The sequence below is a fragment of the Nomascus leucogenys genome, chromosome 17 (genome assembly GCF_006542625.1).
Source record: "Nomascus leucogenys isolate Asia chromosome 17, Asia_NLE_v1, whole genome shotgun sequence".
Taxonomy (NCBI): Eukaryota; Metazoa; Chordata; class Mammalia; order Primates; family Hylobatidae; genus Nomascus; species Nomascus leucogenys.
In genome coordinates, this window is record NC_044397.1 from 57,657,007 (window position 1) to 57,678,644 (window position 21,638).

Below are 21,638 nucleotides of genomic sequence, written 5' to 3' on the forward strand. Positions count from 1 at the left end.
GTTGTTCAGATTCTTTTGTCCTGTGGGGTGATCCCTTGATGTAGTACTCTCCCCCTTTTCCTATGGATGTGGCTTCCTGACAGCTGAGCTGTAGTGATTGTTATCTCTCCTCTGGATCTAGCCACCCAGTGAGTCTACCAGGTACCAGGCTGGTACTGGGGGTTGTCTGCACAGAGTACTGTGATGTGAACCATTTGTGAGTCTCTCAGCCATGTATACCAGCACAGTATTTGGGGTGTCTCCTGGGTCCTGCAGGAGCAATCCACTTACTTCAGGGAGTCTATGGGTCCTCTCAGCTTTCCTGATTTATTCCTGCAGTCGTTCTAGAGCAAAAATTCAATATGCGAGCCTCCACACACTGCTCTGTCCATCCAAGTTCGAGCTGCAATCTAGTCCTGCCTCCCATTCACTGTGATCCCCCCTTTATTTATTTATTTATTTATTTATTTATAAAAAGTGGACTAAGTCACCTAAATCTTAGAACCCAAGTTCTACTTAATGAATAGGTCAACCTAGAAATAACTGAGAAGGTAACAGCAAGACCTATGATTCTAAATGCCAAAATCGTTAAAGTCATTTGCAAATGCATTTGAAAAATAGTCCAATTTTCCAGTTGCCTCATTACAGCTTTTCTCCTCAACAACAGGTAGGTAGATAGGTACTGGATCACCTTCAAATGGCTGGTGCAGAACAATTTCTAGTCATTGATTTTTGTGCAATAGTTTTGGTCTTTGATATCAGTGCTGTGTGAAAGTTTTCTTTGTCTTTTATTTGTCCTGAAACAATTTGAATAGCATCGGAAATATATATTCTATTTTGGAGAATTTCCTTTTTAACCCTCTGGGACTGGTACTTCTTACTGCCGTTGGAGTGGCTCATTGACACCTTCCTCTATTTCTTCTATGGAAATTCATCTGTTAAGAATTTCAGTTTCTCCTCTAGTTAGTTCTTTCAAGTTATTTTTTCTTGTATAATTATCTATTTAATCCAGGTTTTAACATTTATTTGCATAGAGGTGAGCAAAATAGGCTCTTATAGTTCTTTTATTTTAATTGGTATCTGTATTTTCTTCTATCATTTTTATTTTATTTTGTTTTATTTTATTTCTTTTTCTTTCCATAATTGGTTGGGTAAATTTTCATTAGTTTATTTAAAGAACTAGCTCTCAGATTTTGTTTATTCCACATTTTCCCCTAGTTCATTAATTTCCGCTTTTATCTTTATTTTCTTCTTTTTGCTTTTATAGGTATTTTTTCTTCTTCTTTTACATTTTCAGTTGGATATTTCCACCTACAAAGAAGCAGAGACACAAAATATAACTTTAAAGGTTTACTTTTGCCAAAGTGAAAACAGCTGCCAGGAAGACTCAGACCCCACTAACCTTGGATATGAGCTTGTTTCTGCCTTTGTCACCAGTATGTTTTTAAAAGCGAAAAGAGGCCACAAGGAGTGGGCTGATACAAAGTTGTCAGGAATTTTCACTGGTTTACAGAGATGACATTGATTAGTGATTGGCTATACACTGTATGGGCTACGGTGTCCTGTGTGTGGCATTGTTAGGTTAATTTATAGCCACTCATGGGATAGCTAGCAGTTTCAAGACAGGATTCCTTAGCCGAAGGAGGGAAGTGGTCTGTGACTGCTGTCTCATTCCCACACGCCTCTGGGGACTGATCATTTAGAGGAGGTTTGCATTCCTCAGATAAAAGCTTCTTTTCTTTCTCAGATGCTAAATTAGTTATTATTTACATTTAAAATTTTCACATGTCATGTGGCCTCTTTTGTGAACTGCTTTCATTATTAATTTCTAGTTTTAATGTAGCATGATAAGCAAATCTTTTCTCTGCTGTTTTAACTTTAAGTCCTGATGTTGTCTTTATGGCTTAAAATGTGGTCAGTGTTAGGAATAAAAATCCATGGCTGCTCAGGAGGTTACAGGGAGTTGCAGCCCTGTGTCCCTCCTGTACAGTGAGTGTGGGCTGGCTCTAGGTATCTGCTATCTGCTGAGCCCCTTTGCTCACCCTTTTCCGTGGTCCTCATAACCACACCTCACCCACCAGTGGGAAAGGCTGTTGAGGGAGAAGGAATGTTGGGGGTGAGAAAAGAGAGAGAGAAAGAGAGGGAGGAAGGGGAGAGAAAGGAAAACAGATGGAGAGGGAGGGAGAGAGAAAGAGGCAAACATTGGATAAGATGAGGTTGAGGATCAGGATTCTGGGTGATCCTCCCACATGGCTGGCCCTCTGTCCTGAGTAGGAAAACATAACCCTGTTTTACCCTTTTCACTGGAAATCCCAATTCCTTGAACAACCCAGGTGGCCCAAGCCTCTTCCTTTGTGTCTTCTGCCCTGCCTTGCCTGTGGTGACCCCTGCAGCATGGGCACTCCCACCTCATCACACAGCCTCTCACAATTTTGGAGATTCTTTTATTTACCACCTTTTGGAATCACTGTCCTAGATGTTTCTCTACAATGGACTTGGCTTTGCTGTGTGAATCATTCTGATCATTCTTATTTGAGATACGTGAGTTTAGTGATTTTTGTCTTTATTGAAATGACAGATGTTTGTCATATTTTACATTATGGGCTCTGTGTACATTTTAAAATACATTTCATTAAATAGTCTTTTCTTTCTTTTGTATGTTCATCTGAGTTAGCCTTCTGATACTTGAAAGGTTTGTGCCTTGTTTTAGTTGACCCCTTTTATTTATAAAATGTCCTTATCCCTCTGTTTCTTTAGAGTATCCGTTCATCAGCTACTATGAGCGATGATGAAATTAGCATATTTCCCATCTTCCTCTTCCCTTCTCTCTTCTTTATCACCAATTTTACTCATTTTTTTCTCATATATGCTTTCACCTTTCTTAATTGCTTTGTTAAATCTTCATGTCTTTTGATTTCCAGCAATTACTTATGAGGCAATCTGCATTATTCCACAGCTCCTACCTCCTCTCTTCTCCAGCCCAAATTTCATTTACTGTATGATTTCTACATTGTCAGAACATGAAATATTTACCTTTTTTTCTGCCACCTATGTATTAGTTTGTTCTTGCATTGCTATAAAGAAATACCTGACACTGGAAAATTTATAAAGAAAAGAGATTTAATTGGCTCACAGTTCTGCAGAGTTTATAGGAAACATTGATGTGGGCATCTGCTCAGCTTCTGGGGAAGCCTCAGGAAACTTACAATCATGGCAGAAAGCGAACGGGGAACACACACATTACATAGCCAGAGTAGGAGCAAGAGAGGGGGGAGGTGCCACACACTTTTAAAAGACCAGATCTCATGAGAACTCACTATCATGAGGACAGTACCAAGTGGCAGGGATTGGGGGTGACACTAAACCATTCATAAGAAATCTGCCACCATCATCCAATCACCTCCCACCTCCTCACCGCCAATGCTGAAGGCCCAGCCTTCAACACTGGGGAATGCAATTCGACATGAGATTTGGTGGGGGCACAGATCCAAACCATATCAACCTGCTTCCCCACATTAGTCTTAGTTCTGGTTCTAGAGCTAATATATTCAGTCCTCACTCGGCTTTTTTTTGGCATGGTGTTCCTGTTTGGTTGTCTGAGGTTTGTCCTCTAGTAGATTTTTTAGGAAAATTCATGGAATAAGCTTCCTCTAAGTTCCCATATTCAAAACTGTTGCTGCCATTATGTTGGAATGACAGTGTGCTGGCTCTGGACTCCTTGGACACATGTTGTTTTCCTGGGGAATCTGGTTGTCTTTCCATTCTGTTCTCTCCTATAACCATGGTTCTCCAAGTATGGCCCAGCAGCATCATGACCACCTGAGACTGGCTTAGAATACAGACTGTCAGCCCCACTGCAGACCTACTGAATCAGAAATTCAGCTGGTGGCCCTGACACTCTGTCTGAAGAAGCCTCCCTGAAATTCTACATTCTGTCTTTCTTATCTTGTGATTCCAAAGTCAGCCTACTTTTCCCCCCCCATTGATTAATGTTTTTCTGTGATTGTCAAGAGAATTACTTCTTTTCTTTCTTTCTTTCTTTTCTTTTCTTTTTTTTTTTTTTTGAGACACAGTCTCACTCTGTTGCCCAGGCTGGAGTACAGTGTACAGTGGCATGATCTCGGCTCACTGCAACCTCCACCTCCTGGGTTCAAGCGATTCTCATGCCTCAGCCTCCCAAGTAGCTAGGATTACAGGTATGCACCACCACGCCTGGCTGATTTTTGTATTTTTAGTAGAGATGGCATTTCACCATGTTGGCCAGGCTGGGCTTGAACTCCTGACCTCAAGCGATCCACCCGCCTCAGCCTCCCAAAGTGCTAGGATCACAGGTCTGAGCCACTGCACCCAGCCGGTAGTTATTTCTTTATTTGCAACTCCAGCAGCTTTGCCAGGACATGTCTAAGTGCTGGCCACTCTGGGTCACCTTTCTCCAGCACGTGGTGTACCTTTTCAATGTGTCCTTTGTTTCAGGAAAGATTTCTTGAATTAGATCTTTACATTGTTTCTATTCCAATATGTCAGCTTTCTTTTTGGGAGACTGGCGTACATCTATTAGTTCTCTTTTGTCTTTTCAAATCTTTTTTGTTTTTCCTTTTTCATCTGATCCGCTCTCCTCATATTTTCCTCTGCATCCCTTCTTTTGTGTTTTACACTTTCCATTCTCCATTATACTCTAAAATGTTGACTTTGTTTCCTTCAAAGACCAGATGCTCTCTGGTCTTGCATCTCAGAAGATAATGATTCCTCAAGTTTTTCAGTTCTATTCTTGTGGACAGTGTTTTTCTGATAAATTATTTTAATCTATTATGAGTATTTCCTGAATTTTCCCTCTTGACTCTTATAGTATCTTGTACGTGCTGAATGGTCTTTTCTCCCTCCTTTTCTCCCTTTATCCTTCCCTCCCTTCTTCTCTCCTGCCTTCCTTCCTTTCATCCTTTCTTTTTTTTTTCTTCACGGCATTACTCATAATTTAAAGAGTTGCATTTTTTCTGAACTAACTGCAGGTGGAGTGTGTGTGTGTGTGTGTGTTGCGTACACACATGTATGTGTGTTGATGATATTCACAGCCACTGAGCCCTTTGGCAACTGAATTCTCACTTTAGGACGTTTTCTGTTTTCTTCCTTCAGTATGGTTCCTGCTCATGCGTGCTTGATATTTGCCGCTTTTAACCGTTTTTGCATCTATTTTGTATTCTGAACATGCTAGCTACCTCCTAGTTTCACTAAACAAAAAGAGAAAGAGTTTTTATTTTTATTCACTGTTTTCCTTTCTGTTTTTGGATTAACTCCTAGAAGATTAAGTAGAAGGCTAACTATATTTCTATTTCACATCAGGACTTGCTCTATTATAATAATTTTAAGCATCTGAAACTTTGATACATATTCATTGGTTTCTTTTGTTGTTTCATGAATAAAGTAAGGAATTGGTATTTGTATTAGGCCATTCTCCAATTGCTATAAAGAAATACTTCAAACTGGGTAACTTATAAAGAAAAGAAGCTTAATTGGATCACGGTTCTGCAGGCTTTACAGGAAGCATCGTGCCGACGTTTGCTCAGCTTCTGGGGAGGCTTCAGGAAGTTTACAATCATGGTAGAAGGCTACAGGGCAGCAGGCACATCACACAGTGAAAGCAGAAACAAGAGAGAGAGAGTGAGATGCCATACACTTTTAAATAGCCAGATTTCAAGAGAAGTCACTCACTATCGCAAGGACACCACCAAAGGATGGTACTAAACCATTCATGAGAAATCCACTCCCATCATCCAGTCACCTCCCACCAAGCTCTACCTCCAACTTTGGGTATTACAATTCGACACATTAGATTAGGGAGAGGTAAACATCAGAACTATATCAGTATTACATCTTCTATCAGGGTTAAGTCTAAAATCAACTTGAGGCTAGGTGAGGTGGTTCATGCCTGTAATCCCAGTACTTTGGGAGGCTGAGGTGGATCACCTGAGGTCAGGAGTTCGAGACCAGCTTGGCCAACATGGTGAAATCCTGTCTCTACTAAAAATACACACACACACAAAATCAGCTGGGCTTGGTGGCGGACAGCTGTAATCCGAGCTACTTGGGAGGGTGAGGCAGGAGAATCGCTTGAACCCGGGAGGCAAAGGTTGCAGTGAGCTGAGATCATGCCACTGCACTCCAGCCTGGGTGACAGAGTGAGACTCTATCTCAAAAAAAAAGTCAACTTGAAAGTAAGATATGCCTGGCCAGGTGCGGTGGCTCACTCCTGTAATCCCAGCACTTTGGGAGGCTGAGGCGGGTGGATCATGAGGTCAGGAGATCAAGACCATCCTGGCTAACATGGTGAAACCCCATCTCTACTAAAAATACAAAAACAAAATTAGCCAGGCATGGTGGTGGGCACCTGTAGTCCCAGCTACTCGGGAGGCTGAGGCAGGAGAATAGCGTGAACCTGGGAGGCAGAGCTTGCAGTGAGCCAAGATCACGCCACTGCACTTTAGCCTGGGCAACAGAGTGAGACTCCGTCTCAAAAAAAAGAAAGTAAGATATGCCTAAGATTTGGTCACAAAGATTTCCAATGCCAAATTCCTCTGAGTCCGTGGAGTGTATTCTTAACTATTATATAAATTGCCTTTTCTTTTTTTTTTTATTGTACTATAAGTTTTAGGGTACATGTGCACAATATGCAGGTTTGTTACATATGTATCCATGTGCCATGTTGGTGTGCTGCACCCATTAACTCGTCATTTAGCATTAGGTGTATCTCCTAATGCTGTCCCTCCCCCCTCCCCCCACCCCACAACAGTCCCCAGAGTGTGATGTTCCCCTTCCTGTGTCCATGTGTTCTCATTGTTCAATTCCTACCTATGAGTGAGAACATGCAGTGTTTGGTTTTTAGTCCTTGCGATAGTTTACTGAGAATGATGATTTCCAGTTTCATCCATGTCCCTACAGAGGACATGAGCTCATCATTTTTATGGCTGCCTGGTATTCCATGGTGTATATGTGCCACATTTTCTTAATCCAGTCTATCGTTGTTGGACATTTGGGTTGGCTCCAAGTCTTTGCTATTGTGAATAGTGCCGCAATCAACATACGTGTGCATGTGTCTTTATAGCAGCATGATTTATATTCCTTTGGGTATATACCCAGTAATGGGATGGCTGGGTCAAATGGTGCTTCTAGTTTAGATCCCTGAGGAATTGCCACACTGACTTCCACAATGGTTGAATTAGTTTACAGTAGCACCAACAGTGTAAAAGTGTTGCTATTTCTCCACATCCTCTCTAGCACCTGTTGTTTCCTGACTTTTTAATGATCGCCATTCTAACTGGTGTGAGATGGTATCTCATTGTGGTTTTGATTTGCATTTCTCTGATGGCCAGTGATGATTAATTCAAGATGGTTTAAAGACTTACATGTTATACCTAAAACCATAAAAACCCTAGAAGAAAACCTAGGCGTTACCATTCAGGACATAGGCATGGGCAAGGACTTCATGTCTAAAACACCAAAAGCAATGGCAACAAAAGCCAAAATTGACTAATGGGATCTAATTAAACTAAAGAGCTTCTGCACAGCAAAAGAAACTACCATCAGAGTGAACAGGCAACCTACAAAATGGGAGAAAATTTTCGCAACCTACTCATCTGACAAAGGGCTAATATCCAGAATCTACAATAAACTCCAGCAAATTTACAAGAAAAAAACAAACAACCCCATCAAAAAGTGGGCAAAGGACATGAACAGACACTTCTCAAAAGAAGACATTTATGCAGCCAAAAAACACATAAACTGCCTTTTCTAACTTGTGGTCCTGAAATCTGCCTTTTGACATGAAACAACACGTAGCACACTCTTAGTTAAGTTCTGGTTCCTGTGCATGGGATGACCTGCATGGGTATCTATTTCACTTTCTACTTGTCATTAAAATTCGTGTGCAAAATTATTTTGGACACAGTTATGAGGAGCAGTATTGTAAGAAAATTGCAATAGAGTTATGAATGGTGTCTCAACATTTGAGATATAGCTTCCAAGATGAGAATACAATTTGGGAAAGTGTACCTATTTCTTCTACATGTTAATCTGAGTTGTGCTTAGAGTAGGATGCCCTTCTCTCTGGCCTTTGCTTATCACAGTATTCCCAAATCCTCCTGCATGCTACCATGTTCACTATTCTTCCCCAGAGATAGACTTTTACTCTTTAAGATCATTCCCTTTTTTCTTCTTATTATGCTGCTAGTAGATCCACATATTATTCCATATAATTTGGATGTAGCAAGTGAAGAGAGAAATGACTATCTTAATTCCTAAGAAAGCATTGCATACTCTAGGCCTACAGCAAGTTGTTTAACTTTTCGAGCTTCAGTATTCCATTCTGTAAACTTGATTGGTCCTTTGATAAACATTTATTATGTATGTACTAAGTGTTCTGTGATGAGGTTTGAGGACAAGAAAGACAGAGAATGTAGTGAGTCTGAGAGGGAAACCCGGCCCACGTTCCCTAGTCAGATGCCGGGTGAAGCCAGTGATTCTGCCTGAGTCATTCAAAGAGGCTCATGGTAGGTGCGAGTTGGCCAGATGGAGGCACAAAGGATGTTGTAAACTGAGAGAAGACTGCACAGGGGCATATTTGTGATGGAGACCGGCCGTCTGAGCAGTGGAGCCTGGTTTCGTGTGGCTGATGCATCAGGTGTGGGCCTGGTGGAGTCAAGGATGAGTGATTGGGACCAGCTCAGCTGAGGGGGAAGGGCTCAGGTACAGATTTGCTCCTGTGACACATGAGGAATCACTTAACATTTTCAAGCTTGGGAATGACACGATCAAATGTACAGTTTAAGAATATTGTGCAGGGAGTTGAGGTTAGAGAATTGCTAATGTCTTTCCAGTTCAGTGGAGTTGTATTGATAGTCTATTGCTGTGTTAACAAGCCACCCTAAACTTAGTGCCTTAAAACATAACCTTTAATTCAGCTCCCAGTTCTGCTGGGAGTTCATCAGGTCTGAGCTGGTCTTAGAGGGGCTCACTCACAGATCTGCAGCCAGCTGCCAATCAGCCAGGTGGCTCTTCTCCTGGAGGTGACTGACCCTCGGCTGGGGCCATGGGGAGACTCAGTCATGTGTCTCTCATCCTTCAGCAGACTAGGCCAAGCTATTCACATGGAAATGACATGGTCCCAATGACAATGACAGAGGTCCCAAGACAAGAAAGAGAGGGCAAGCCCCAGTGTGCAAGCACTTTGAAAATCCACTGGCCATATGATTAGCACTAATATGAGAGGTGAAGCAATAGTCTTCTCCACTTAATGAGAGGAGCCACAGAGTCATATTATAGTTGTATTGTAAGTGTGTGAAAAACGGGTAAGGGTTTGGGGCCATTTTTGTCATCCACCGTCATAGTTATTTGATATATTCCCGTTTGGCTGTTTAAGTATTATTTGTCTAGCTGTGGGATAACTAATATCTATTTTCTTCCTTATGAATATTTCCTACTGCACAGGATTGACAACATAATTCTCAAGGCCCAGTGGAAAATGAAAATGCAGGACTCCTTGCTAAAAATAATTATGAGGAATTTCAAGATAGCAGAGCATTAAATCACTCACATAGCTCCACTGCATGAGGGGCTCTGTGCAACTGTATGGGTCACATGCCCGTGAAATGGCCCTGCTGCTACAAGAGACAAGAAAGATCACCTCTCCTGTATCAGTTCCCATATTAGTCACCCTATTATGACCATTCTACAAATGTTAACTGTTATGCTTGTTATTAAAAATTCACCAAATGTCCGTTCTTTCTTATTTTTCCAGAAGGAATCTATATGCTCAAAGCTGTTATTTATAATGAGTTTCATGGAACCAAAGTGGAGCTTGGGCCTTATTATGTGGAGATTGGCCATGAGGCCATGTCTGCATTCATGAACTCCAGCAGTGTCCATGAGGATGAAGTGCTTGTCTTTGCTGACTCCCAAGTGAATCAGAAAAGTAAGACCTATGTCTGGAGTCTGAGCAAGCACACCTCAACTACAAACGAACCAGGGCGTCTCTGCTTTACTTATACTGCTCAAGTTATAGCAGTTCTAAATTTGATACAACATCCTTCATTCATTCTTCCCTAATTCAGAAAATATGTCTTGCAGAATACTGTGTTCTGAGGGAACATGAAGATAAAGTCATACAAAGTCTTCATCTCAAGGAATCTATTATCTTAGTGAAATCATTAAGATGTGCATAGGAGCAAGATGAGACACGACATTAAAAATGCTCAGGAAGGATATGGCTAAGGGGCTGGGAGATTTTAGGAGACAGGAACTTTATCTAACTGTGGGAACAGGGCACATCTGAGGTGGGAGCTGGCATACATGATGAGCCTTGCAGCACGGGCTGGAGGCACATTTTGGTCAGACAGCATGGCTTTGAGCTAAAACAGAATTGAGAAAGCATCCAGTGCTCACTGAGTGTGCCAGGTGCACACTGATGCATTGATGAAGGACAAAATATCCATTCCACTTTATCTACTGCTAATGCCTCACTCATGTCATCCCACCTTATCCACACAGCTACCTGTAAGGGAGGTATTCGCTTCAAGTCAGTTTTGTAGAGGGAGGGGCCAGAAGCTCAGAGGCCAGTGGGGGTGCGAATGGGGAACTCCAGCCACTTACTGTAGAAAAAAAGAGTCCCTACACTTTACAACAAAGCAAATGGGGAGCCAGCCAGAGGCACTCCCAAAGTGCCCAGCCTACATGGATGGGATGATGGGGTCACATTTCCCAGAAACAGAAGAAAGGAGGATCCAATGGAGGGATGAGTCTCAGTGAACTCATCCATGTAAGAATTCTTTTCAGCTGTTCCACACAGTGGCTGTACCTGTTTACAATCAGACTAGTGAGAAACTCTCCATGCAAGAAGTTATGACATACATATAGCACAATTTTTTTAACCTGTTTGCCTACCCTAACTAGCCAGTCGGTCATTCATATTGACTTGTCTTATCTAAACCTGAATAAATAAGCAGCACGTCTAGCCAGTGCAAGAGCACAGTTCTTGTAAATCTCCAATGGTTCCATGCCAGGATTTAGAATAGGAAGGTCCAAGTTTGCATCCAGCCCTACAGATTGATAATAGGGTATTCTTATGCAAATCTGTAAACTGTATCTTTTTTTTTTTTTTAACACTTTTGATTATCAGATTGTGCTCAGAATTAATTTTCAGGCATGGTTAATAAGACCATGTGATATTTATTTATCATATATCTATTTTTAGTCATATGATACTTATTTTTCAAAAATTCTGATGCATTGATGAAAGACAGAATACCCATTCCGCTTTATCTCTGTTATAAACAAGTATTTTCTCTTTATAAAGTGAAAACTATGCAGAAGAACAGTAGTAATAATAAATAACCCTCCTTAATATCCTTTTATGATAAATGAGTTGCTCTAAATCTTCTTAGACATCACAGTACTCTTTCAGAATCTGATTCAGTGTTTGGTATCCACCTCCATATGTATGTACATACATATGTACATGCATGTGTGGTATGTCATAGGAGGGTATGTGTGGTATGTGTGTACATGTGGTGCGTATGTGTATAGTGCATATGCTGTGTATGGTGTGTATATGGTACGTATGTATGTATATGCTATATACGTGGTATGTGTATGGTGTGTGTACATGTATATATACATATATGCACAATCTTACATTACATCTTATAGGACTTAAAAGCACAAGGCTTATCTTTAGACCCCTATTTAAGAACTCCTGTGAAGTGAAGACTACTTAGCGTACATATTGAGAAATACTTTAAAAACAAGGCCATCTATCAAAGTAATTAACATATTTCAAAGGAATTAACATATTTAATACCATGTAGGGAGTTCTCAGATAGAGAAAATATACAAAAAAAAATTTAATGACAGAAATTCTGTGATTATGTTTCCCAGGTATGCCTGATTTCAGAGCACATGCTTAGAATTTTGAAATTTATTGAGATTCAAAGAGGGAAAGTTAAAAATGAAAAATACTGACTGTGTGTTGCATGATAAAAGTGAATTAATTTTAAGACTTTTTCTCTTATCTCCTTTTTTTCTCATTTTAGGCACTGTGGTTATACATCACTTTCCATCTATTCCTTCATATAATGTGTCCTTTATTTCTCAGACTCAAGTGGGTGACAGCCAGGCTTGGCACAGCATGACTGTCTGGTATAAGATGCAATGTATGTCTTTGTTTTCATTCCAGATTCAACAAAAACCTCCCTCGCGCGGTCAGCTGAGATTAGGAAAGCCGTAGGCAGCAGCAGGTTTTGTTATCAGCTCTGCCGGAGAGCCCCATTTGTCCTTGAACAGGTTCTTTGTTCACCTGCCATTTGTTCTCGGACTTTTCTGAAACCACAGGCATTAAGGCTCCCAACTGAAGGGATGGGAAGGTGGGTTATCGGGACTGTTATCTGCCAGCTCCATGTGCCACACCCTTTCTAGCAGACTCGCAAAAGGAGTTGGCCCTATGGCCTTAGGAACACCTCCTGTGCAAGCACTTTGGGGCCTTTGAACCAGTGCCAGCACTGCCTACTGCGTGCCCACAGCTGCATCCTTGCTGCCAACCTGCATGCGTATCAGAGCTTCCTCACCATCACTCAAGCCCATGACCAAGTGGGAAAGTAGAGGTACTAGTTTCTCTGGAGATTCCAGCCCTCCTATGTTGACATAGCCATACCTTCCTTTCTTTTGCCACAGCCGTCTCTGTCTACACAAATGGAACTGTGTTTGCCACAGACACGGACATTACATTTACAGCTGTTACCAAGGAAACAATACCCCTGGAATTTGAGTGGTATTTTGGAGAGGATCCACCAGTGAGGACAACTTCAAGAAGCATTACAAAAAGACTCAGCATCCCCCAATGGTCAGTAAAAGTAGCAGTCCTGCTGAGTAGCTGTTTGTACCGCAGCCTATACTCGGTCTGAAGATCACCATGCTGCTACTGAAGGCATTTTATGGCTGTTGCATTTGTATTATAATGGGCCATTAGGTCCTTCTGTGAAACAAACTCAACATAAAATTTAAGGGAAGATTTAGTTCATTTCTCTTCAGCTTGAACTAAGGGAAACGGTGTAGGGCTTTGAAGCAGACAGTCCTAGGTTCGAATTCTATCTCGGCCACCCATGTGACCTAAGAAATTCCTCATCTAAGAAAGGGCAATGATGCTTACCCCTACTGCTTTGAGAAGTGAATTAAATAATGAAGAGGGGGTAGTCAAAAATATCAACCCCCTTCTGCTCAATAAGATGAAAATCACTGGATACTTTCATAGTTCTTACGAATTAAATGCTGCCTCCCCCTCCCCCGCCTTCCTCTTGAAGTATAGCAGACGGTTTTTCTAGATCTGACCCTGTTCTTGTCTTGCCATCTGCCTTACCTGCCCTCCTTTCCCCATCCTGCAGGTATCGTGTGATGGTTAAGGCTTCCAGCAGGATCAGCAGTGTGGTCTCTGAGCCCCACGTCATCAGGGTGCAGAAGAAAATTGTGGCCAATCGGCTCACGTCCCCCTCCTCAGCTCTGGTAAATGCCAGTGTGGCCTTTGAGTGCCGGATCAACTTCGGCACAGATGTTGCCTACCTGTGGGACTTTGGGGACGGCACCGTCAGCCTAGGGAGCAGCTCCAGCAGCCATGTCTACAGTAGGTGAGCCACTGCAAGGCAGCGTAGTGCTCTCTACAGACAGCGTGGGAATCAGAGTCTTAAGGCATCAGCCCTTGGGTTCCACATAGAGACCTGCCTGTCAGTCAATGTAGGTGACAGATGATTACACAGAGACAAATAAGACCTGACCATGCCTCTCAAGGAGCTCCTAGTCCAGGGGAAAGATAAAGAGGAAAGAGATGCTTTCAGTACAGGGGCTGTGGCTGCAAAAGAGGCCTGCGCTGTGGTGGGGATGGCTCACTGAAAGTGATATCTTGAGTAGGAGCCTGACAAAGGGAAATGGGAGAGAGGATCTCAAACAGAGACAAGGGCCTGGGCAAAGGTACTAGGTCAGGTGCCAACAGGAGTTATTTGGAGTGACTGGCAAGACGTATATAGAAGGGTGAGATGAGTGTAGGTTGGCAGATTGTGAAGGGCCTTGATGTCATATGGAAGAGCATGAGCTCTGTCCTTTAACTCTGCATTTACTGAGTGGCCCACTGTGTACCTGGGAGAAAGCATCATGGAGCTATGATAAGGTGTAGACTGGCTGGCTCACTCATTCCCAGCCAAGCCTCTAGGGTGAGTTCTAGGACCCAAGTGGGTCGAATCCTTTCAGTGGGGAGACACGCATGGTCAAGGCTGAGCCTCAGGCTGGCATCAAAATTTTATGCTGCTGTAGGGAAATATCAAAGGGTGCAGAAGTATCTAGAAAATGAGGTTCGTGTAGGCAGTGGCTTCAGGGAAAGATTGCAAACTTCCTTCAATGCAAGATTTCCATGAGAACCCACGCTGCAGCCTCTCCACACTTTGGTGGGGACTGAATAGCCTCATCACTAACTATGGATTCAGGACCTTTTCATCAGAAATAGATTTTCACATGAGGAAAGAATTGAGCAGTAGTGGCTTGTAGATTGGTGCATGCTCAATTGAGCACATGGTGGCCTAGGTACCTGGCAATGTACTTGGTAGCTCCAGGAGCCCTTTTGTGCCCTGTGGAAATGACATGGTTTATTCGGTGCCTCCACTGTCATCTCTAGAGTGTGCCCTGGGCGCTCTGACAACCTGAGAAAACCATCCAGTCTTCATTCTTATCAGTAGGCCCTACCTTTCTTGCTGGAGCTCCAGGATGGCAAGTGATATTCTGGTCCTTGCAAACTCAAATTCGTGGTCTTCTAATGGGAATATTTTTCTGTTTCAAATTCAGAAGTCTTAAGTAATTATCCGTGTTGCAACATTTGCAAAATAACCATGTATTTCCTTAGTAAAGCACTACCTGCTGGGTCAGGAGCTACCCAGCTCTCACCTCCAACTGTCCTGAATCTCTCCACAGCTGTGACCCGCTCCCCTTCCCTGGAGACAGGCTATGGATCTATCCTGTCCTTCCTGAGTTTGTAGGACTCTAAGAAATTGGTCAAGAAACCTGATCCATGGAGCAGGAAATAGAACAGGAAGACCATCCCCAGAGACCCCCCAGTTGTGGGTTGGGGTACCCATCACACAGGGAAAATGTATAGATCTGATCTGTTATCAAGAGGGGGCCAGGTCATGGCTGTGGGGAGGGTTGCCCAAAGAAGGAAGCAACACGCCCCTCACATGAATGTATTGTTTGACTATAGCATGTGACATCGGTCTGGGAGTTTGGTACTTGGCCTGAGCCAGTCTGTTGGTTAAATGATGAAAGACCTCTGTGGAAATCAATCCTGTGACCCTTGCCTCTTCTGTTCTTATTCATTGGGATGACTTGCTGTCAAATACTATAATTCTGCAGATAGGGGTGGGTATGAAGAGTGAATGAACGTCTGACGTTCATCAACATCAATCTGTTCATTTCTGTGCTTTCCACCCTCCCAGGGAAGGAGAATTTACGGTGGAGGTCCTTGCCTTCAATAACGTCAGTGCCTCCACCCTAAGAAAGCAACTTTTCGTCGTGTGCAAGCCCTGCCAGCCACCCCTGGTGAAGAACATGGGGCCTGGGAAAGTCCAGGTAGGCTCGGAGTCTGGGAAATCCTCCACCAGCCTTTTTTCAGCCTCCCTCTGAGTTGGGACCACTGTTTGGAGTGGAGAGTTTGGGGAATGAAGTGAGGCTTTGTCCAGTTTGTTCTGCTGCAATTTACACAAAGGAGCACCTATAAGGGCTTCAGAGTGGGTGACCTGGGTCCTTGGGGGAGGGAGGGCTACCCCATCCTGGACAGGAGGAAACAGCGTCGTTTCTGGGGTCTGGCGTGTGAATAAGTTCTTCATTGGCCTGCATTACTCTGGTATTCAGCACAGCTCACTTTAAGGAGCTCTTTTCTTTTCTTTTCTTTCTTTCTTTCTTTTCTTTTTTTTTTTTTTTGGATTGTGCTAAGAACTGTAGAATTTTCAGGAGAATGAAACATTTGAATATATGTAACACCAAAATGAAAGGACATGATCGGTTATCTGTTGAACACCTATTCTGGGTTAGAAAAAAATAGGGTTGCTTTTTCTTTCTTTCATTCCTTTGAGGCCTGTGATTTAGAGCAAATTTTCCTTTTCAGGGCAAAAGTTCTCAGATGACACATGGGAATTAAAATCTGTGACTAAGTGCATTTGCTAAAATGCTTTCTATGGCATCTGACCCCAAGAGGTCAGCCCCCAGAGGGTACTGGTGGAGATCAGCATGCAGAGACCAAGTGCTCGGGGCAATCCGGAAAGGGTCCCGGCCCCCACACAGGCAAGACCCCTGCCCACCTTTAGACCAGTGAGCACCCACGCTGTTGGGCAGGTCTGCGTGCTGGGGGAACATGTTCTCTGGGTGTGAGAGATGGACCCAAACAGCAAAGGGACTAAAGCAAAAGACACAACAGGAAAAAGCACAGACCCCAGGCAGGAGGGCTCTGGCTCCCGTCCTGACTTTGCTCTTAGGACATGGGACAGAATGGTTTTCTTAAGTTTTTCATTTGTAAAACATTTTTATTTTTATTTTCTTATCTGTAAAACACAGAAAACAATATTGATAATTTCTTTCTTTCTTTCTTTCTTTCTTTTTTTTTTTTTGAGACTCTGTTGCCCAGGCTGGAGTGCAGTGGCACGATCTTGGCTCATTATAACCTCTGCCTCCTGGCTTCAAGAGATTCTCCTGACTCAGCCTCCCAAGTAGCTGGGATTACAGGTGTGCACCACCATGCCTAGCTAATTTTTATATTTTTAGTAGAGAGGGGATTTCGCCATATTGGCCAGGCTGGTCTCGAACTCCTGGCCTTAAATGACCCACCTGCCTTGGCCTCAAAGTTCTGGGATTACAGACCTGATGGACGCTGCCCAGTCATTTTTTTCTTTATTTTACGAGTTTTCTAAAAGTATAAGGGGGAAAAAAATGAAATCATCTGAAATCCAGGCAGAAGGTGATAGCCAATTTTGTCTGTTGTATTTATTTTCAGTATTTTTCTAAGGCTTTTTATATGTGGTATGTGTGTTTGTCACAAAGCTGGTTGCAGTGTGAGCATTTTCTTTTGTTATTAAGCAGCCTTTTGATTACATGATTTTAATGGTGTCCTAATGTTAAATCATGTATATGAATTATATACATCATTTTATAATGTCCTGTGGTTGAACAATTGTTGTTTCCAGTTTTCTTTCTTTTTATTATTATTATTATTATTATTTTTTTTTTTGAGACAGAGTTTCGCTCTTGTTGCCCAGGCTGGAGTACAATGGCATGATCTCAGCTCACTGCAACCTCCACCTCCCGGGTTCAAGCAATTCTCCTGTCTCAGCCTCCCAAGTAGCTGGGATTAGAGGCGTTCACCACCACAGCCAGCTAATTTTGTATTTTTAGTAGAGACGGGGTTTCGCCATGTTGGTCAGGCTGGTCTTGAACTTCTGACCTCAGGCGATCTGCCCATCTTGGCCTCCTAATGTGTGGTGAGCCACTGCGCCTGGCCAAGTTTCCAGTTTTCTATCACTACAAATAACTTGGCAATTATACTGTCTGCACATCATTCTGCCAGCGTATGGCCTTTTCACAGGAATAATTGCTCCAAGTTATAGACTTGAAGAACACAATGCCCTTCCCAGAATCTTGACAAGCCTAGAGATGTTCTCGTAGCAGCTCACATGTGTCCACACTGAGGGGCCAACTCTCACTCTCACTAGGCAGTTCATATGGTTTAATGTTTACTATTAAGAATGAGCTAAAAATTGGCATCCTAGTATTAAAATTTGCTATAACTCATATAAGTCTGGGCAGTTTTGTGACAAATCTTAGAGTGATATCATATTCAGAATAGAAACAATAAACAGTAATTGAAAAGTAATTTTAATTATAACGAAAGTCACTTAAAGAATGTCAAAAGTAAACTTTCATTTATAATGAGCACCAAGATCTCTTAAAATCCCATTTCTCAGCTGCCTCCGGGTTTTTCCCTTTCCAATTTTTTTTTTTTTGAGATGGAGTCTTGCTCTCTCGTCCAGGCTGGAGTGCAGTGGTGCGATCTCGGTTCACTGCAAGCTCTGCCTCTCGGGTTCACACCATTCTCCTGCCTCAGCCTCCAGAGTAGCTGGGACTACAGGCACCCGCTGCCACACCTGGCTAATTTTTTGTATTTTTAGTAAAGACAGGGTTTCACCATGTTAGCCAGGATGGTCTTGATCTCCTGACCTCGTGATCCGCCCGCCTCAGCCTCTCAAAGTGCTGGAATTACAGGCATGCGTCACCGCGCCCAGCCTTCCCTTTCCAATTTTTAGGGAACCTTCAGGGAGAAAAAAAAAAAAAGCCCTCCGGGGGAGACCCTGCACCCAGCGTCTGCCCCAGGGTGGAGGCGCCCTGGCCAGGCAGAGACTCTATCCTGGGGCCCCCTAGCCTGGCTTGCTCCTCCATGCTTGAGGTGGAATCTGGCTCCAGCCCAAAGTAGGGGGTGTGGAGGGGCTTTGGAAAGACAGAGTGGCTGAGAGGGATAAGGGGTGTGGATGGGTAGACACTAATATTTCCCCCCATATCCTCGTCCTCATTAGCTTATTAAAGTGAGCAAATATGCTTTTTATATATGTATCAGTTACTATTTACATTTAAAATTCTTTGTTATGGAAATTTTAAAACGTAAATAAAAGTAAAAAGAATAGTGCAACAAATCTATCACTTTCAAAGACTAGCAGGGTCTTATCAGAAGGTTGCCAGAGCCAGGCCAAGGAGAGTGCCCCAGGCCCCTGATGGGCTACTTGGAGCGTCTAAAAGATAACGTCTACAATTGAATGAATAATGCTAATATTTTAAAAATAATTATGCTGAAAGAGAAAGAGAAGCTTCTCCTGTTCCCACCAAGCAGGCAGACACACACAACATATCGGTCACCTTTGGAAGTAACTAGTGCCCCAACTTCTTACTCTGAATGTTGGTAATTAAGGGAAAGAATTAAGCATTTATTCTTATTTTCCTGACCAAACTATAGTTCAGGAAACCTCATAGTTCTAGTTGATAAGAAAACTTTTTTCTCCTCTCTCCTTTTTTTTTTTTTTAACAAAAGAACTTTTGTGCATCTCAAACCAAACCATTGCACAAAGGTATGTTTTGGAGACAATAAGGGAAATTTGATTATAAACTAGGTTTAAATTATACTAAGAACTTATTGTTAATTTTTAAGGTGAGACAGTAGTGTTGTGTTTATGTAGGAAAATTCCCTTAGTTTTTAGAGATGTATATTTAGTATTTAGGGGTTACATATCATGATTTCCGAGAATGACTTAAGAATATTTCCGTGAAGAAAAAAATAGGGAAAGCAAACATCTGTTGTGTATACTGCAAACGATTTTCTTATTATATTGATTGATTTAAAAAATTTATATATACACATATATATACCTAGATGCCAAAACCTAGGAGCATAACATTTATATTTTTGACATTTGGAAGCTTAAATTTTTTATGTAATCAAATATCAGCTATCTTTGCTATTTTTCCATTAATTTTATGCATAGGAAGTTTTTTCTCATGAGTATATAAATATTTACTTATTATTTTAATTGGTTTTTTTACCTTTTATTTTTATCTATAAAATAGATGTAGTATTTATTCTGGTGTTGTCTGAAGTCCAGCCCTAAGAATACCATTCTGTCATTATGCAAACAAATAATTGGAGAGCTACAGTTAAGACTAAGTTTCCAGTAATTTACCAGTACATTAGATGTGATGGACATTTTAATGAGACATCTTCTCTTCTTGATACTTAGATATGGAGGTCTCAGCCTGTGAGGCTGGGAGTGACGTTTCAAGCTGCAGTCTTCTGTGATATTTCCCAAGGTCTTTCTTATACCTGGAACTTGATGGACTCTGAAGGGCTCCCTGTCTCCCTCCCTGCTGCTGTGGACACTCGCAGACAGACCCTCATCCTCCCAAGCCACACCTTGGAGTATGGGAACTACACTGCCCTTGCCAAGGTCAGCTCGCTGACTTACTGCTCTACTGGCCCAGTGAAACCCATGCTTCTCATCGCACTGGAGCAAGAGCTCAGCATTTGGAATTCAACACCTGTTCTATCCAGGAAAAGGGAGGTTGTTTTAAAAAAAAAAAAAAATCTGGATAGGATTCTAAGAGAAATGATTAATTTCCCCCAAAGAGAACAAATTATGTTCAAATGCAGTCAAAGCAATTGATGAAAAACTCCTTCCAATGTGTATAACAAAACCTTCCTGTGTACCTAATTTGAATAAGCCCTGTGCTGGTGCCGGGATGTCAGGAGAATATGTGGCCCTGCCATTTAGGGGCCAATCACCCAGAAAGGAAAGGGGACGACAGTCAGAGGGCAGGGCATCCAAGAGGCACTCACAGTGACTGCCTGGCACTTTGATTCTCAGCATGTGCTTGGTGCATTTTGGCTGGAAAAAGTGGTGAAAATATGCGAGTTAAAAGAGGGAGAGGTCATTTTTAAAAGAGTAGGCTTCAAGAAAGAGGGTCCTGAAAAGAGAATCTGTCCACAGACATAGAAAGGAATTGGGAAGGGCAACAGCTTGGCAAAGGTTAGAAGAAGACCAGGGATAGTTAGCAGACCCTGGTGGGAGAGTCTGGGATCAAATGGCGCAGTGGGCAGGCCAGGCTGCGGGAACCAGATCAGGGACCCTCAGGATATCTGCAGCAAAGGAGCTTTGTTCTTTTAAGCTGTGGGTCACGCAGTCCTACTGAGCACAGTTTCAGCTGGTGCCTTGTGTGGCTTGCCACAGAGCTCCTCAGCACCCAAACTGCCCTGACCTTGCCTGAGGAAGCAAATCCTCCCTATCTGTGCTGGGATGTCACAGCGATGGCAAATGCTGGAGTTACCAGAAGCTTCCTCTCAGTGTCTGTACTTACCTCATTGAGAAATAAGTAGGTAACGATGGGCCAAGTGACAGCAGGCTGCAGACCAGGCTTAGCATAGCATTACTTCAGATGCAGGTTGTAGGAAAAAACAGAGCTTTCCCAGCAGGCTGTATACCCTTCTTTAGAAATGTTGATTGGGAACGAGTAGGAAACAGACTGAAGGATGGGATGTTGGGAGAGTGTTAGTGAAGGTGAGAAGTCATTAGAGGCTGAAGCAGGGGGCAGCCAGGGAATAGAGAGTAGAGCAGGGTCAGTGTTGGGGGATCTCGGGCTCGTGGGGAGCATCTGACCTGATGGGTGGCTAATTGTAAGAAGCCAAGGGGAAATGCAAAGGAAAATCTGTAATACTGAACGAGTGGAGGAGGGTGAGGCTGCTCTTCATTTTCCTAATGAAAACAGCACTATTTGTACCTGGCTGTGTGCTGGGGGGAGGGATTTGGAGATAAATAAGGTCTTTGCACACTGGCGTGAACAACCTAGTAGGGGAGGTAGATAGAGCCTGTAAACTAAAAATAAAATCCTAAGTCCCCCTCAATCAACTAAACAAATCCCCTCTTGGCCAAGGGTACCCAGAAAAACCTTAAAAAATAGAGTTCCTGGCCATAATGGGACTCAAGGTCAGATATGCCTCATTACACCCCCTCCCTTTCACAGTTTAGACACAACAACTGACCAACATTAATGTTAAG

The 21,638-nt window shown here is 42.6% G+C and overlaps 1 protein-coding gene across 2 annotated transcripts in view; it reads left to right on the top strand.

The window, feature by feature from the left end:
- PKD1L1 (polycystin 1 like 1, transient receptor potential channel interacting) overlaps positions 1-21,638 on the top strand; it is a 183,584-nt gene that overhangs the window by 30,516 nt on the left and 131,430 nt on the right. For both annotated transcript variants that reach the window (XM_030796568.1, XM_030796567.1), the window contains exons 8-14: positions 1,247-1,415; positions 9,767-9,940; positions 12,057-12,176; positions 12,694-12,862; positions 13,401-13,640; positions 15,492-15,624; positions 19,827-20,033. In XM_030796568.1, the coding sequence (XP_030652428.1) occupies positions 9,778-9,940; positions 12,057-12,176; positions 12,694-12,862; positions 13,401-13,640; positions 15,492-15,624; positions 19,827-20,033 (1,032 nt within the window). In that variant the 5' untranslated portion in view covers positions 1,247-1,415; positions 9,767-9,777. The remainder of the gene's footprint in view (positions 1-1,246; positions 1,416-9,766; positions 9,941-12,056; positions 12,177-12,693; positions 12,863-13,400; positions 13,641-15,491; positions 15,625-19,826; positions 20,034-21,638) is intronic.